The 16,585-nt window shown below is 34.8% G+C and overlaps 4 protein-coding genes across 6 annotated transcripts; all 4 read left to right on the forward strand.

Moving 5' to 3' along the window:
• Positions 1-34: 34 nt before the first annotated feature.
• LOC120257974 lies at positions 35-3,570 on the forward strand. Its single transcript, XM_039265293.1, has 3 exons — positions 35-2,611; positions 2,719-2,909; positions 3,246-3,570. The coding sequence occupies exons 1-3, from the start codon at positions 2,480-2,482 to the stop codon at positions 3,568-3,570; spliced, it is 648 nt and encodes a 215-aa protein (XP_039121227.1). The 5' UTR covers positions 35-2,479.
• A 761-nt stretch (positions 3,571-4,331) lies between these two features.
• On the forward strand, positions 4,332-7,376 carry LOC120261386 (rRNA 2'-O-methyltransferase fibrillarin-like). Of its 3 annotated transcripts, XM_039269264.1 has the most exons (5): positions 4,332-4,517; positions 5,655-6,463; positions 6,545-6,876; positions 6,991-7,054; positions 7,145-7,376. In XM_039269264.1, exons 2-5 carry the CDS (start codon positions 6,448-6,450, stop codon positions 7,153-7,155), a joined length of 423 nt encoding a protein of 140 aa, XP_039125198.1. In that variant the 5' UTR covers positions 4,332-4,517; positions 5,655-6,447; the 3' UTR covers positions 7,156-7,376. The 3 variants fall into 3 exon arrangements, with proteins under 3 accessions (XP_039125198.1, XP_039125215.1, XP_039125206.1); XM_039269281.1 differs by lacking the exon at positions 5,655-6,463 and having other exon boundaries at positions 4,334-4,517; XM_039269272.1 differs by lacking the exon at positions 4,332-4,517 and having other exon boundaries at positions 4,872-6,463.
• Positions 7,377-12,473: 5,097 nt separating this feature from the next.
• On the forward strand, positions 12,474-15,388 carry LOC120257982 (rRNA 2'-O-methyltransferase fibrillarin 1-like). The gene is made up of 4 exons (XM_039265307.1): positions 12,474-12,852; positions 13,652-13,729; positions 13,832-13,915; positions 15,323-15,388. The coding sequence occupies exons 1-4, from the start codon at positions 12,712-12,714 to the stop codon at positions 15,386-15,388; spliced, it is 369 nt and encodes a 122-aa protein (XP_039121241.1). The 5' UTR covers positions 12,474-12,711.
• Positions 15,389-15,406: 18 nt separating this feature from the next.
• On the forward strand, positions 15,407-16,568 carry LOC120261407. Its single transcript, XM_039269292.1, has 3 exons — positions 15,407-15,644; positions 16,236-16,435; positions 16,519-16,568. The coding sequence occupies exons 1-3, from the start codon at positions 15,502-15,504 to the stop codon at positions 16,560-16,562; spliced, it is 387 nt and encodes a 128-aa protein (XP_039125226.1). The 5' UTR covers positions 15,407-15,501; the 3' UTR covers positions 16,563-16,568.
• Positions 16,569-16,585: the final 17 nt, after the last annotated feature.

A 16,585-nucleotide genomic window follows, 5' to 3' on the forward strand; every position in this document is an offset into this window, starting at 1 on the left:
ACTTATGAATGAGTGTGAATTAAAGTGCAAAAATAATGTTTATTTATATTGCCTTTAAAGTAAGTGCTCCTAAGTGCATTCAAGTTCTATAATTACAAAGGCTCTTTTAATTACTACAACAAAAGGTTTTTTTTTTTTGTGTTAATTATATATTACAGTGTTTGTGTATAGCACATAATAATGGGATATGCTTATATAATCCTTTGTGTATGTGGTTAATGGGAAAAGTAATGTAGATTAACTTTGATTAAGTTACTATAATGGGAAAAGTAACCGGATTAATGTAAACTAAAATGTAGAAATATATACATGTATGAAACCAATATTCTTCATTATTTGATTTTCTGATTACTTGCCAAGTATAATTGTGGTTGTCATCTACTTTTAGTGTTTTTGATTTTGAAACCTCATGTTTTTCATTTATTTTTTCTCCTTGTCTTTTAATTTATACATTCCTTGTCATGATGCCAATTGCATTAAGACTGGCAACATCTACATTATCTTGCCAATGACAAAATTAAAGCTTTTGTTTTTAGATTGTCCTAATGCATTATGTTCTTCCAAGTGTTTCTAGATACTTTTGCTCATATTAAAGAATAGGTAGGCTATTCTTTTTTGCTTCCTAAAGCAATAGCATTATTATGCTTTGAAGGCCTATTAGCTTATTATCACATCCAAATAACAAACACTATGACCATTTCATCATTCACAAAAAAACTAAAAATATTCAGTTAATAATAGCATTATTATGCTTTGAAGGCTTCTTTTGCTCCTTCCATATATATTATCCTATACCATTCTCTAATGCCTATGTTACTGAACATAGGCACATGATTTGTAGCTCATAAAATAAGGCTTAGCTAGTTTGCCCAACATATTTGTATTTTATTTTGAATCTAAAAGACAACATTTGGTAGAAGTTTCTTGAAGACATAAAGTGTTAGTGGATTGGATTAAGTTAGATATGATACTTGGAATTAACAATACTTGAGTCATATGGATTGGCACTAGTTATCTCAGTTATCAACATTTAGTAATTTCTAGCGTACATATTTTCTTTCTGAATAAACTTATTATGTATTTTCTTCTTGAATGCTAGTGATGCTATATGAATCTTCTGTTTGCATACTAGTGTTGTGGTACCAATTTTACTAGCAACATGGTTTTTTTTTTAATTAATCTAAAGGTGGTTTGTATACCTAGCATCATTTTTTTAATATCCTATTTTGATAATAGTGTCATGGGGTCTAGTGTGGATCTTGTCCTGCACTATGGAGGTAAGTGGAGGAGTGAAGATGAGATGGTGTATGAGGGTGGCAAAGTTGTCAAGGTTGTATCAGTAGATGTTGACTACTTATCTTATTTCAGCTTGTGGGATTATTTTACCAACATAGGATGTGAAAAAGGGGGAAGAATGTGGTTTAAAGTCCATGGACTTTCTGAAAATGATGGAATAGAGGAGATTTTGAATGATGCTGACATAAGTAATATGGTGTATTACAATAGTGGCTATAACATTATTGATGTGTTTATGGTAGAACATGACTCTCCAATGGCAGTTTTACCTTTGTGAAATGGCTGGAATTCAGGGACAACATAGCATGGGAAATGCTATGGAAGACACTAACATTAGCAGGGATAAGGCAGAAGCGGCTGGCATAAAGAGTCCAAAATATTTTGAACATGATCTCAATGATAGTTGTTCTTCAAATAAGTCATATCAACCATCCGAAGAGTCAGTGGATGTAGAAATATGTGATGACTCGGACTTAAGTAACGCAAGTTGGTTATATGAAGACTTTGAGGGAGATGAAGATGACATCTTCAACAATGGGACAGGTGGTGATGATTACAATGATCATGGAAGAAATTCATTCCCAAATAATGATACAGGACCAGTGACAGTAATAATGACTATGGTGTTGATAATGTGGAAGGAACTACTGAAGCTACAAACTTGACAAAAGATGCAATGGCAGAGTTTAATGAGCATGTGCATTCTGAAGATGATTTGCACAGTTTGCAAGGATCTGATGATGATACGACATGGTGACATAAAAAATCCACATTTGGAAATAGGTATGAGATTTTCCAATCATGCTTGCTTCAGAGATGCCTTGCGAGCATGGGCAATTGCAAGAGGATGTTCATGTAAGTTAACAAAAAACTCAACAACAATGATCACTGTAGTTTGTGAAAAAATGTGGCTTTAAAATCCATGCTTCAAGAGACAGAGATACTCCTACATTCCAAATCAAGACATTTATGGCAGAACATACATGCCCTAAAAGGAACCTAGGTTATATAGTAAATAGCAAGTGAACTTGTTGTCTTCAAATTTATGTTCATGCAGTTTGGTGCTCAAAAGCAGAGTTATTTTTCAGGCATAAGACCTCTAATATGCTTGGATGGTTGTTTTTTGAAAACCTCAATGGGTGGCCATTTGCTATGTGCAATAGCTAGAGATGGAAATTAAAATATGCTACCACTTGCCATTGCCTGTGTTGATGCAGAATGCAAGGAGTCATGGACATGGTTCCTCCAAGTTCTCTGTGAAGATTTTGGAAGACCTCAAAACACTGGATGTGTATTCATGTCTGACCAACAGAAGGTAACTACCTATATTGAAATGCATTGAGTGTTGTGGTTCCCTCACTGAATGTTCTTAATGTTCTTAATGATGTTGTTGTCCTAAATATTCATATGTTTAACTTGCAGGGATTAATACAGGCATTCAAAGACTTAATGCCTAATATAGAAATTACAGGTATTGAATACAAGAAATTACTTTGGACAGTGGCCTCTGCTAGTACTCAGGTGCATTTTGAGAGGCATATGACAAAGCTAAAGGAGTTTAATGAAAATGCTTACAATTGGGTCATGCAACATGATTCCCACACATGGGCAAGGTGTTTTTTCTCAACTCATACCAAATTTGATGCTCTCCAAAACAATATATGCGAATCATTTAATGCTTACATTAGGAAGACAAGGGGTTTACCAATTCTAAAAATATTTGAATGCATTACAAAGAAATTAATGCAGTGATTTTATATCAAGCTAACAAGTATGAAGAAATACAACAGTGATATTTGCCCTAACTACCAGGACATATTAGAAAAGCTTAAGTTGGAGACCAGGAACTGTATTTGTGTAACTGCTGGATAGAATATATATATATATAAGATTGATTTTTTTGACACGACATCTGTTGTAATTATGAATGCCAAGACATGTACTTGTAGGATGTGGGAATTAACAGGCATTCCATGCAAACATGCATTTTCTGCCATTCACTGTAACAAGGAGCGGCCAGAGCTATATATGCATCAATTCTTCACAAAGGCCACTTACTTAAATGTGTATAAACATTCAATTCAACCTGTTCCTAGCCAAGATGCTTGGGAAATAACAAAGCTTCTTGATATTCATCCATGGACTGTGAAGAAGCCCCCTAGTAGGCCTAGACGAAAAAGAACGAAGAAACCAAATGAGCCAAAGAATCCTTACAAGGTTTCTAGGGCAGGTAAGAATGTGGGTGCGTGGCAATTGTCATCAAATTGGGCATAATATACGAGGATGTAAAGCATTTGTCACTGGAGAGAGTGCATGGCAAAAGAGAGTTAGAATTCAGAAAGAAAAGGCAAGTGGAACATATGTTCCAAGTGAGGTATAATGTCTTGCTATTGCTATTTATATTTATTATTAGTAAAAATTTTACGGCTAATTTGAACCAATTAAAAAAATAATTCTTTTGTTTACAGACTAGAACCTTTAATAAATTAGGCTTTGTTACAACATCCCTAAGAACCCGGCCATCAAAATCTAAAAGTTGACAATAACACACATATTAATTCTCCTCGTCTTAACTAAAAAAAATAAAGGTGACATGCAAGCAAATCTAAAACCATTTTTTTAAAAAAAAACTCATGTAAATTATCACTACTATGGATCATGTAAATATGCACAAATATATAATTTTTAACATCAGAAAATTTTATTTAAATATATACCAACAAAAAATTTGTCAGCAGGTCCTTCCTTAAAATAAACATCATCAATTTTCACAACACAGCAGTCAAAACAAATGGTAGGTTTTTATGACAAAATGAAGGCTACAAACCACAATGACTAGAACTGTCAACCATGGTTTTTCACTTAATTTTATACCATGAAACAAAAGATAGACTTGTATCCACTAGAAATTTCACAAAAAAAAAACCTAACAAAAATATGTAAACACTATCTAATTAGTAAAGAGATATTAACCCATCCCAAGGAGAGAGTAACCATTTCGCCCAATATCGAGCGGAATGGTTATTCCATGGGAGGGAAATTACAACTTTATCCAAGGGTTTTTTCTTTTCATCTCCCCCACTGACTTGGGTGTGACCACTCCAAAATTCCACCATCTTGCACAATTTCTTCCAAATCCCACCTACTTGAGCGATCTCTCCCAAATCTCGCATCTCCCTTTCTTGGACATTTCTGACCGGCTTCCTCCGTCTTGGATCTAGGTGATTTTGCATTTGGATTTGGATTTGTTGATTTGATCTTGAATGTTATCATACTTATGATCTTGTATGGTGATGAGGATAGAGTTCTTCATAATTGCCAACATTGTAAATATGTTTCGCTAAGCTTTCTTGGTTTCCTGATCCTGTTGAAGTTCATGAAGTAACCAATTTATTATTTGTTCCTGATTCAATGTGTGTGTATAAATAAGATGTAATCATGTATTCCATCCAATAGTTACCTAATGTTTTATTGTTTCTCATTTTCCGCTTCTTTAAGAAGTTGCTTATAGTCCATATTCTGTCAACTTAGTACATGCCCAACTTCCTCAAAAAGCTCTTACTTTATTGCATCAGTTTTATTCATCTCCCGGTGAAAAGTTGTCCTCACAAGGTATTCACATCTATGCACTCCCTGCCTTACATTTACCTTTTTTGAGTCCTACTTTTGACTTTTTATCTATAGAAATAAATTCAATGAGATGCTGAATATCATGGGTTAATTGAGTATTAATATTGTATTATCCATCAAGGTCTTGTTGGTTCCTAAGTGTGAGAATGGATTTGGTTTATAAAATATTAAAGATATATATTCATGGTTCATTTGATCACATCATATGATTTTCAGTAACCTTGATTGAGTAGGGTGAATAGTAATGCAGTACTTTATATAAGGCATTATCATTGTAATGATTTGAAGAGGATGAAATTTTGTTATCCTTTCAAGTTAATTAATTTACTTAGCATAAGAGCTGAAGAGCAACACCATCCAATTGGTTTCATTCATTTGTGCATACTTTGACCTTGGTTTTTCCCCCCTATTTTTGTGCAATTTTCTCTTGAGATGAAGAAGTGTTACTTTGGTTAATTGCCAAATTTTAGCTATATGTTGTTGTCCCAGTTTATGTTTGTTGTTTGTGGTTGTTTTTCCAATTGTTTTTAAATTTGTTTATGGATGTTGTTACATGTGTTTTACTTGTAACATTCTTGGATGTTGTGGTAGGATTTGGTCTCTGGAATGTTTCAATTGCTTTGGTTGGCTTCTTGGATTTATGTAAATAAAATTTAAATCAGCATATGTGTTTGTATATTTCTATAAATTTGCTTATGCATGTTGTTTGATTTTTGTTTTGCTCGCAGCTTTCCTCATTATATGCACCTGTAGGATGTTGTTTGAGGCTATGGCCATTAGTTTGAGTAGCTTCTTGACCTTATGAAAATTCAATTATAGATCAATGTATGTATTTTGATATTCAATTGATTTGTAATCTCTCTTGTAGTGCTGCTTTAAAGTTGCTTCTGCCTTTCTTAGTTGATTGCTCTAATAGGAGTAAGTTTCAGAAACATCTCAATTCCTTTAGAAGGGGAATGGGAAAAAGATTAAGACAACCAAACATTGGGAAGAATTCATGTAAGTAATGAACCCCATACCATGGGATTCATTGAGTCCATCCAAACAAAGAGATAAAATCAATGGTTTTCTTTCCCGAGGTAATCATTGATGGTATCCAAACACAGCCTCAGTGGATTGATAAGATAGTATAACATCAAACCCTAAATAGTCAAACTGTAAATCCTCAATTCCCTATGCCCATTACTAATCTAATTACACACATTTGGCTGGGGGCTTAATTGTCATTAAAGGACCAATCTTATTATACATCGTCGACTAAAAATAGTGTGGGCTTAAAAAAGTCAATCGCAACCATTAAAATTATTCAGTAAAAAAACACAATATTTCAACGGCTGTGATCTGTTAGATAGCTTTAATGCTGTTTGGGACCAAACAGCGGATCGGATGTTCGGATTACACAAGTGAGCCCCAAAACGCTAAACCCTCATTCTCTTCTATATATTGACCCCTTCCCCAAACCCTCATCTTCAAGCCCTCATCATCGCCGACCTCTCGTTCTTTCTCTCTCTCATCAGCGAAATGAAACCTCTAAGAGGTGAGATCCTAGGTTTTTTCGATGGCCAGATAGTGTATTTTTGGTATTTGATTGATTTATATGATTTTGGATTGATTTCAGGCGGTGGGCGTGGTGGTGGTGGTAGATTTATGGGGATGAGTGATGGAGGGGGTAGGGGAAGAAGGAGAGGAGGTGGTGGTGGGAGAGAAGGGCCGGAAGGTCATGGCAGCGGGAGAGGACGCGGACGCGGACGCGGACGTGGCGGCGGTGGTAGAGGATGTGGGAGGGGTCGTGGAGGATGTGGTGGAGGGATGAAGTGCAGGTGTCGGGTTGTCATTGAGCCGCATAGGCATGATGGAGTGTTCAATGTGAAGGGGAAGGAGGGCGCTCTTTGCACTAAGAATTTGATCTCTGGAGAGTCTATTTATGGTAAGAAGCGTGTTGTTGTGCAGGTGATGGCCTTTCAAAACACTAAAGTTGCAATCTTTGTAACTTTTCTCTGTTTTTGCATGGTAGTGATTGGTTTCTTTGTGCTTGATGTGTTTTTGGTATTTCTTTTTCTCCAGAATGAAGATGGAACTAAGACTGAGTATAGGGTGTGGAATCCATTCAGATCTAAGTTAGCAGCAGGTATTCTTCACGGTGTTGGTAATATCTGGATTGTATGTGCTGGTTCTTACTATATCTTGAATCTTGATTGTTTGTTTCTCTTTTTGACAGGTGATTTTTGAGTATTTGAAAGCCATCCAATGCAGATGTGATGATTTGTTGGCTCAGAGATTGTTTTCTTAGCCTTTTTTAATCAAAATTAATGTGTGAATGCTCCTAATCGTCCTCATCTTTTTTTTTATAAGATAATGGGATGTTTTGTGCTCTCGAATGTCTTATAAGCCTTTTGATTAAAGTTTTGTGTCGGTGATTTAATCTTTATATTTTATGAAGTTTAGTTTCATTCTGAGATAGTGTTTATATTTTTTCTTATATATATATATATATATATATATATATATCTATATATATATTGATTGGTTAATGTTTTTTACATAAAAATCTCATTGTGCAAAATCATACTTTCTTATGGGACTTTGTTGAATTTGTTAATGGGACAATTTATATCCTTTTTTTGTATGAAAATGTCTTTGCATACGGACTCTTTTCTTTGGCTTTTTTTGAACTTGCTCTAGTTTTTGGATGATGTTTTATTCATAGATTTGGTCACTTAATTTTATAGACTGCATGCATTATCTGTTCCTAAATTGCTCTCTATTTGGTTAGGCTCCTGGAACACGAGCACGAACTTGAATTTAGGATCTTTTGAATATCTCACACTAGCATCTTGCGCAATTGGACAAATTATGTAAAGGCTTGACAATTTTCAACACTTAAATTTTATTTTATTTTTATATTTTAAATATTTTTTTAAAATAATCTTTTTAATTGAAAACTAGTCAATCGTTTTTTTTATGTCTGATCTAGATCAATCCATGTCCAACCACACACCTAAATTCGGTCAATAATTTAAAATAGATGTCTCAATAGAAAGAGTACCTCAATTCTTTTATTTTGTACAAAATTCTTTTATTCCAACTTGATTAAATACTATCTAACTATAATATTTCTTATACATTTATTGTTTTAAAAGAAGTAAGATGTATTAGAATATTTAATAGAGTATGATATATTTATAAATAATCTTTATCGTATAACATAGATAATATGCCAAAGCAAAAATACATAGCTCTAGCTAGTAAAAAGTTATATGCCTAATATCACTTTGGAAGATCACGATAGACTAATCTCAACACTTGAAGACTTGGGTGCTATTTCCATCGTCATTGGGTAATAGATTAGGACTATAGTGTTAGTTTGTATATAATTAGGACTATGATGTTAGTTTGTATATAATCTTTAAATCAAATATTAACTCCACTTTAAAATTTTAAGGTAGATCAATATCCAACACATTGTTAGGTTTGACGATGTGGGTGACGTTATGTGACAAGTTTAGGAGGTGACATGGCAAAGGGAAGATGACGTGGCAAAAGAGAAGTGACTAGCATGATGATGTGGATGAAGCTAGGTGTCATGACATGTGAATATACTGAGAGGCTAGAAGATAATGATAAAAAATCATGTTTAGAAGAAATTACTACTCGATAAAGTCATGCTGATGATTAGCTATTTTTGGAAAGTCGCATCGAGTTAAAATGGATCTTTTCAAGAAGGGTAAGTTTTATTTTAGGTATGACTATCGATCCTGGTAAGATCCGGGATGATAAATCGTATCCTTGGTAAAGTTCTTTTTGGAAAGATCTACCTAAAAGAGAAAGAAGGATTTTCATTATTGGCGAGAATTAAAGATCGTGAAAATTCGTAGAAGCTAAGTTTGGTGTGAAGTTATTTGAAGACACAAACTAAGGCAGGTAAGGACAAACTTAGTTTGGTGTGAAAGTATTTGAAGACGCATACTAAGTTAGGAAAGGACAAAGCCAATGAGATTATCAAGACTATATTTAGCGGCAGATTTGAAGGAAGATCCAAGAAGCTAATTATGGGCGGAGATATTCGAGGAGACTAATCATGTATGGAGATTGATTGAAGATTACATGAGATATGATTAGAGATTTGAAGATCCAAGCATGGATGATAGGAGATCAGAGCATGAAGATATTGGAGGCTAAAACTTGAGATGAGATGAGATCGAGCAACATGTGATATTTCAATGAGTCAAACAAAGATCATTTGGGAAGACTCAAACTTGGACCAGAGTTTGGAAAGAAGATCGGGAGATCTTCGGGTGATCATCTTTGAGTGAGATGGTTGCGTAGTGTCTTGGTGGGCGTGTTCCTTGGGATAGGGAGACCTCATCTGAGTGACTTGAGGGAAGGAAGTAGGCTGCAGGCGAGGGAGGAGCTCGGGTTGAGTCAGTCGCTCACGAGCGTTTGAAGGGCAGGGAAGGTTGAAGGTCATGATTCGAGTGCAGACTTGCTAGAACTCGAGTCATGTTCGATGGGTGGGCGTATTACAGCTCGGGTGTTTTAACATCTAACTTTGGAAGGTGTCAAGTTAGGAGGCTAGTGGAGAATTCTAAAAGAGGAAGGTTTATTAGGCGTTGAGTGCATCTATATAAGATATCAGTGGTTGAAGATTTAGGGATGAAACCACGCCGGGTGAGAGACCATACCGTGAGGGTTGAGGAGAGTGGGCAGTCGGGTAATCTTAAGAGGGTATTTTTTTGTCTTGAGAGGTGAGAGAGTGTTGTACTCTTTTATTTTTTTAAAGCCTCTTTTAGTGGATCGAGGATTGTCCCCAGGATGTAGGCAGAGTTGTCTGCAGGCCGAGGTTCTACCAACTTACGTGTCTCCTTTCTCTTGTTTGATTGTGTGTGTGTCCAATCTTCGAGTGAGTTTTTGAGTGACTTACCTTATCACATTACCTACTGGAACTATCACACATGATTTTATTATTAAAATAGAAACTACAAAACAAATTTAAATAAAATATACGCCATTACCTTACCACCATTCAGTAAGTAGTTGGTATTTTATTCTTCTCCTAACTCAAAAGTCAAAGGTTTGAATTCTATGAATGACTTGTATTAAAAGATCTTATAGCTATCATTGATAGTATTTTAAAAATAAATTTTATTAGACTACTACCAATATTTTTAAAACCTGATAATAACAAACTTTATCATATTTTTACTCATAATTATTTTAAATATTTATTCTAGTATCATTATGATTTTATAAAATTGTTGAAGATTCAAATAATTAATCTAGGGGAAGCGACAAATATAACCCCCTAAACTTAATTTAATTCTCAGATCTGATCACCATTACCATTAAAATAATAAAATATTTCTTAGATGATTTATGCCTCTTAAACAATCTACATGTTTCTTTTTCCTTCTCACATTCTCATATCTCCAAACTCCAAAGTTCCAAGAATCCAGATAATACCTTCAACAAATCAAAACTCAAAGAGCATCATAAAACCAAGAACAAAAAGAGTCGATTCATGTTCGAGTCCTAAAATTTAACTTTCTAGATGCTATTTATGAAACTGGGTTACTCATTTATGTCGAAGAAAAAGACTGAAATGTTTTTTTTTATTTAAAATTGAAGGCTTGTAAAAATATTTTATGTTGATAAGGATTTAGCTTATTTATGCATCATGTTATTTTATAATATATAAAAGTACTTAACACAAATGTGGTCATATTTCTTAATTATTTAAAAAAAATTAACATGATCAAAATTTGAATCTGATCTTAGCGAAAATTATAAAATCACAATGTTTTAAATATCAATTGAATTTAATAAAATCTTTATTTATTTAGCAGATCACAAGGATCAATAAGAACTAATAGAAAAATCAAGATGCGAGGTATAATATTATTTTAGTAAATATTTTAAGAGAAACCATATTTTAGTAATTATTTGATTAACATGTTATTTTAAAAATCCCTTTATTTTATATATATAGCCATAATTATAAAAACAAACTTTACCCTGACAACTTCTACTTGAAGGAGAATTGTAAAAAATAAATATTTATTTATAACAACATAAATCAAACTATTCATAGTTTTACGAATATAACATTTTTTTCTCATTTATTGAATTATTAGTTGACAAAACTCCAAAAGGCTTATCATTTTGATATATTCCAATTCAATTTAATGATTCTTTTTAAAGTGAAGGTATTAATTTGGTTAATGCACAAAATAATCAAATAAAGGGCCCTTCCCATTTGGTTGTCAAAGGTAAACATATATTTGGATTTTTTATTCATTTTATAAAAATATAATGAAAATTTTGGTTTAAGAATTTTTTTTTAAATTTTTTTGGATGACAACTTAACTATTATGATTAATCATAAGTGCTATTCATATTAATAGCTTTTTTTAATTAGTTATTATATATAATTAAATATCGTTATATATATATATATATAATTAAAACAGCTATTAATATCTAACAATATTTAATTATATATATATATATATATATGTATGTATATGTATGCACAGGATGTGGGGTTTTGTAAGGAACCATTCCCTGGCATTTATGTACCTTAAAACAATTTCAAAAAAGGTGTCATGAGGTTTCCCAATCCAAGACATACACATTAAAAAAAAAAAAAAACAACCAAAGATCAGTCTATATTCCATTGATGAAATGAACAATATAGACACAAAAGAAAATAGTTTTGCTATGAATCAATGATCAGCTTGATTAGGCAACCGTTGTGATGATGAAATTGGATCGTTGGAGGGTGGGAGCAAATGCAGATACGAGGTAGTGAAGGATCAGTGAGATTTAGCAGATCAGTGGATGGTGGTGTTGAGGATGGTCAAGAAATCATGAACAACGACAGATTGGTGAATGACAGTGGTGAGACGCTGGCGAGGATGGTGGCCAGATTCAACATGTCTGTCAAGGATGGTGGCAAGGATGGTAAAGAAAAATTGTTAGTCCAGTTTCACGAGTTGAGATATACAAGTACTTTTTTTTATTTATGAATGGGCAAAAACGTAAGTTCAAACGTAAGTAATGGGTATTCCCCCAATGTGGGAGAAAATTATTCCTTTAATGAAGTAGTGGATTGATGAAATAGTATAACACCAAACCCTAATTAAATAGTCTAACAGTAAATCCTCCCTTCCCTCTTCCCATTACTAACATAATTAACACCTTAGCACATTTGGGTGGGGGCTTAATTGTCATTCAACTGACTAGTCTTATTCTACATCGACTAAAAACAATGTGCTCCTTGAAAAGTCAATCGCAACCATTGAAATAATCCACTAAATAAACACAGTATTTTTAACTGCTGTGATCTCTTGGATAGCTCTAATGTTGTTTCGGACCAAACAGCGGATCGAATCACACAAGTGTGCCCCAAAAACCTAAACCCTCATTCTCTTCTATATATTGACCCCTTTCCCAAACCCTCGTCTTCCAGCCCTTATCGCCGCTGGCCTCTCTCTCTCTCTCTCTGGATCTCAATCTCCTCTGCGAAATGAGACCTCCAAGAGGTGAGATTCTAGTGTTTTTAAATTACCAAATAGTGTTGTTTTGGCTTTTTTGATTAATTTGTATGGTTTCGGATTGATTTCTGATGGTGGGGGTGGATTTATGGGGAGGTGTGATCGAAGGGGAAGAGGGAGAGGATGTGGTGGTTTGAGAGGAGGGCCGGAAGGTTGTGGCGGTGGAAGAGGCCACAGACGTGGCGGCGATGGTAGATGAGGTGGGAAGGGTCGTGAAGGACGTGCTGGAGGGATGAAAGGCAGTAGCAGTGTTATCGTTGAGTTGCATAGGCATGATGGAGTGTTCATTGCGAAGAGGAAGGATGACGCTCTTTGCACTAGGAATTTGGTTTCTAGAGAGTCTATTTATGGTGAGAAACGTGTTGTTGTGCAGGTGATGGTCTTTCAAAACCCTAAAGTTGCAATCTTTGTAACTTTTCTCTGTTTTTGCATGGTAGTGTTTGGTTTCTTTGTGCTTCATGTGTTTTTGGTATTTCTTTTTCTCCATAATTAAGATGGAACTAAGACTGAGTATAGGGTGTGGAATCCTTTCAGATTCAAGTTATCAGCAGTGATTCTTGGCGGTGTTAATAATATTTGGATTATATGTGATGGTTCTTAATATATCTTGAATCTTAACTGTTTGTTTCTCTTTTTGGCCGGTGATTTTTGAGTTTTAGAAAGCCATCCAATGCAGATGTGCTGATTTGTTGCCTCGGAGATTGTTTTCTTAACCTTTTTTTTTTTAATCAGAAATTAATGTGTAAATGCTCCTGGTCGTCCTCATCTTTTGTTATAATATATAATGGTATGTTTTGTGCTCTCGAAAATCTTATCAACTTCTTGATTAAAGTTTTGTGTTACTAATGTAACTTTTATATTTTATGAATTTTAGTTTTATTCTGGGATAGTGTTTGTATTTTTGTTATATATATATTTACTAGTTAATGTTTTTTACATAAAAATCTCATTGTGCACAATCATACTTTCTTATTAGACTATGTTGAATTTGTTCATGGGTCAATCTATATCATTTTTTTGCATGGAAAATGTCTTTGTGTACGGACTCTTTTCTTTAGCTTTTTTTTTAAACTTGCTCTTGTTTTTGAATGTTGTTTCATTCATAAATTTGGTCACTTAATTTTATGGACTGCATGCATTATATGTTCCTAAATTGCTCTCTTTTTGGCTAGGCTCCTGGAACACAAGTACTGTACCTTGGAGCAGCATCAGGAACAACTATGTCTCACATCTCTGACATTGTTAGACCCGTAAGTTGGTTCTCTTTTACATTCAGTTAATTTCATTCGTATGATATCATTTAATATATTGGTGAAATACGGTGTTTTTACATACTAGAATGGTCTATGCAGTTGAGTTTTCACTTAGGAGCGGCAGGGATCTTGTTAACATGGCAAAGAAGTGAACGAATGTCATCCCCAGCATTGACGATGCAGGTAGGGATCTTGTTAGACCCGTAAGTTGGTTCTCTTTTACATTCAGTTTTCTCTTTAAATTTTGTTTATTTTTTTATTCAAATTATTATTTTTTATTTTGCTAAAGTTTTATTCATGCATAGATACTGTTGATGGCTTTTCCTTGATTTGTAAAAACCGAAAAACCACAAAGTACCTAATTATAAAAAAAACACACATGTCTTTATTTGCAAAAACTGAAAACCAAATGATTTTTTTTTAACTTTCCCCATGATATCACACAATCATGAAAATTAGTATGAGATCACACAATCATCAAGACGAAGAAAAACATTAAATCATGCCTTGGCACAGGATGTGGGATTTTGTAAGGAACTATTCCCAGTCATCCATGTACCTTACAACTTCAAAAAAGGTGTCATGAGGTTTCCCAGTCCAAGACATACACATTAAAAAACCAAAAAAACAACCAAAAATCAATCTATATTTCATGGATGAAAAGAACAATATACACAAAAAAGAAAATAGTTTTGCTATGAATCAATGATCACCTCGATCAGGCAGCTGTTTTGATGATGAAATTGGATTGTTGGAGGGTGGGAGCAAATGCAGATAAGAGGTAGTGAAGGATTGGTGAGATTCAGCATATCAGTGGATGATGGTGTTGACGATGGTCAGGAAATCATGAACAACGACAGATTGGTGAATGACAGTGGTGAGATGCTGGCGAGGATGGTGGTCAGATTCAACATGTCTGTCAAGGATGGTAAAGAAAATTGTTGGTTAAGTTTCAAGAGTTGAGATATACAGGTACTTTTTTTTATTTAGAAATGGGCAAAAACGTAAGTTCAAACGTAAGTAATGGGTATTCCCCCAATGTGGGAGAAAATTTTTCCTTTCATGAAGTAGTGGATTGATGAAATAGTATAACACCAAACCCTAAATAGTCTAATGGTAAATCCTCCCTTTCCTCTTCCCATTACTGACATAATTAACACCTCAGCACATTTGGGCGGGGGCTTAATTGTCATTTAACTGACTAGTCTTATTCTACATCGTCTAAAAACAATGCTGGTCCTTGAAAAGTCAATCGCAATTGTTAAAATAATCCAATAATAAACACAGTATTTTTAACGGCTGTGATCTCTTAGATAGCTCTAATGCTGTTTCGGACCAAACAGCGGATCGGATCACATAAGTGTGCCGCAAAACCCTAAACCATCATTCTCTTCTATATATTGACCCCTTCCCCAAACCCTCATCTTCCAGCCCTTATCGCCGCCAGCCTCTCGTTCTCTCTCTCGATCTTGATCTTTATTCTCATCGGCGAAATGAGACCTCCATTAGTGAGATTCTAGTGTTTTTCAATGTCCAAATAGTATTGTTTTGGCTTTTTTGATTGATTTTATGGTTTTGGATTGATTTTAGGAAGTGGGCATGGTGGTGGGGGTGGATATATGGGGAAAAGTGATAGAGGAGGGAGGGGGGGAGTGAGAGGATGTGGTGGTGGGTGAGGAGGGCGGGAAGGTCGTGGTGGCAGGAAAGGCCGCGGACGTGACGGCGGTGGTAGCGGAGGTGGGAAGGGTCATAGAGGACGTGGTGGAGGGATGAACTGGGGTGGAGTAGGGTTGTCATTGAGCTGCATAGGCATGATGGAGTGTTCATTGCAAAGGGGAGGGAGGACGCTCTTTGCACTAGGAATTTGGTTTCTGGAGAGTCTGTTTATGGTGAGAAGCGTGTTGTTGTACAGGTGATGGTCTTTCAAAACCCTAAAGTTGCAATCTTTTTAACTTTTCTCTGTTTTTGCCTGATAGTGTTTGGTTTCTTTGTGCTTCATTGGTTCAAATAAAATATTAACAATGTAAATTTATATAATTTTGTAGAAATTATTGTGAAACTAGCCCTTAAAAGCATTAACAATGCAAATATTTGGTTTGAGATAATAAAAACATTTTAGATTAATTTTTTTTCAAATATTAAGTTGTTGGAATATATAAGTACTTTTTTTATTTAGAAATGGGCAAAAACATAAGTTCAAACTTATGTAATGGGTATTCCCCCAATGTGGGAGAAAATTATTCCTTTCATGAAGTAGTGGATTGATGAAATAGTGTAACACCAAACCCTAAATAGTCTAATGGTAAATCTTCCCTTCCCTCTTCCCATTACTAACATGATTAACACCTCAACACATTTGGGCGGGGGCTTAATTGTCATTCAACTGACTAGTCTTATTCTACATCGACTAGAAACAGTGTGGTCCTTGAAAAGTCAACCACAACAGTTAAAATAATCCAGTAAATAAAGACAGTATTTTTAACGGCTGTGATCTCTTGGATAGCTCTAATGCTGTTACGGACCAAACAGCGGGTCGGATTATACAAGTGTGCCCCAAAACCCTAAACCTCATTCTCTTCTATATATTGACCCCTTCCCCAAACCCTCGTCTTCTAGCCCTTATCGCCGCCGGCCTATCGTTTTCTCTCACTCTCGATCTCGATCTTGATCTTGATCTCATCGGTGAAATGAGACCTCCAAGAGGTGAGATTCTAGTGTTTTTCAATGGCCAAATATTGTTGTTTTGGCTTTTTCGATTGATATGTATGGTTTTGGATTTTTTTCAGGCGGTGGGCGTGGTGGTGGGGGTGGATTTATGGGGGAGGAGTGATGGAGGGAGAGGGGAGGGGAGAG

This window comes from Dioscorea cayenensis, chromosome 1, assembly GCF_009730915.1.
Source record: "Dioscorea cayenensis subsp. rotundata cultivar TDr96_F1 chromosome 1, TDr96_F1_v2_PseudoChromosome.rev07_lg8_w22 25.fasta, whole genome shotgun sequence".
NCBI lineage: Eukaryota > Viridiplantae > Streptophyta > Magnoliopsida > Dioscoreales > Dioscoreaceae > Dioscorea > Dioscorea cayenensis.

Coding starts and splice junctions, on each gene's coding strand:
- LOC120261407 (XM_039269292.1), top strand. CDS start 15,502: ATGAACTGGGGTGGAGTAGGGTTGTCATTGAGCTGCATAGGCATGATG. Junction 15,645..16,235: donor AGAAGCGTGTTGTTGTACAG/GTGATGGTCTTT, acceptor TCTCTTGGATAG/CTCTAATGCTGTTACGGACC. Junction 16,436..16,518: donor TGAAATGAGACCTCCAAGAG/GTGAGATTCTAG, acceptor GATTTTTTTCAG/GCGGTGGGCGTGGTGGTGGG.
- LOC120261386 (XM_039269264.1), top strand. Junction 6,877..6,990: donor AGAAGCGTGTTGTTGTGCAG/GTGATGGCCTTT, acceptor CTTTTTCTCCAG/AATGAAGATGGAACTAAGAC.
- LOC120257982 (XM_039265307.1), top strand. CDS start 12,712: ATGAAAGGCAGTAGCAGTGTTATCGTTGAGTTGCATAGGCATGATGGA. Junction 12,853..13,651: donor AGAAACGTGTTGTTGTGCAG/GTGATGGTCTTT, acceptor CTTTTTGGCTAG/GCTCCTGGAACACAAGTACT. Junction 13,916..15,322: donor CCCCAGCATTGACGATGCAG/GTAGGGATCTTG, acceptor GATTGATTTTAG/GAAGTGGGCATGGTGGTGGG.
- LOC120257974 (XM_039265293.1), top strand. CDS start 2,480: ATGCTACCACTTGCCATTGCCTGTGTTGATGCAGAATGCAAGGAGTCA. Junction 2,612..2,718: donor TCATGTCTGACCAACAGAAG/GTAACTACCTAT, acceptor TTTAACTTGCAG/GGATTAATACAGGCATTCAA. Junction 2,910..3,245: donor GATTCCCACACATGGGCAAG/GTGTTTTTTCTC, acceptor ATGTACTTGTAG/GATGTGGGAATTAACAGGCA.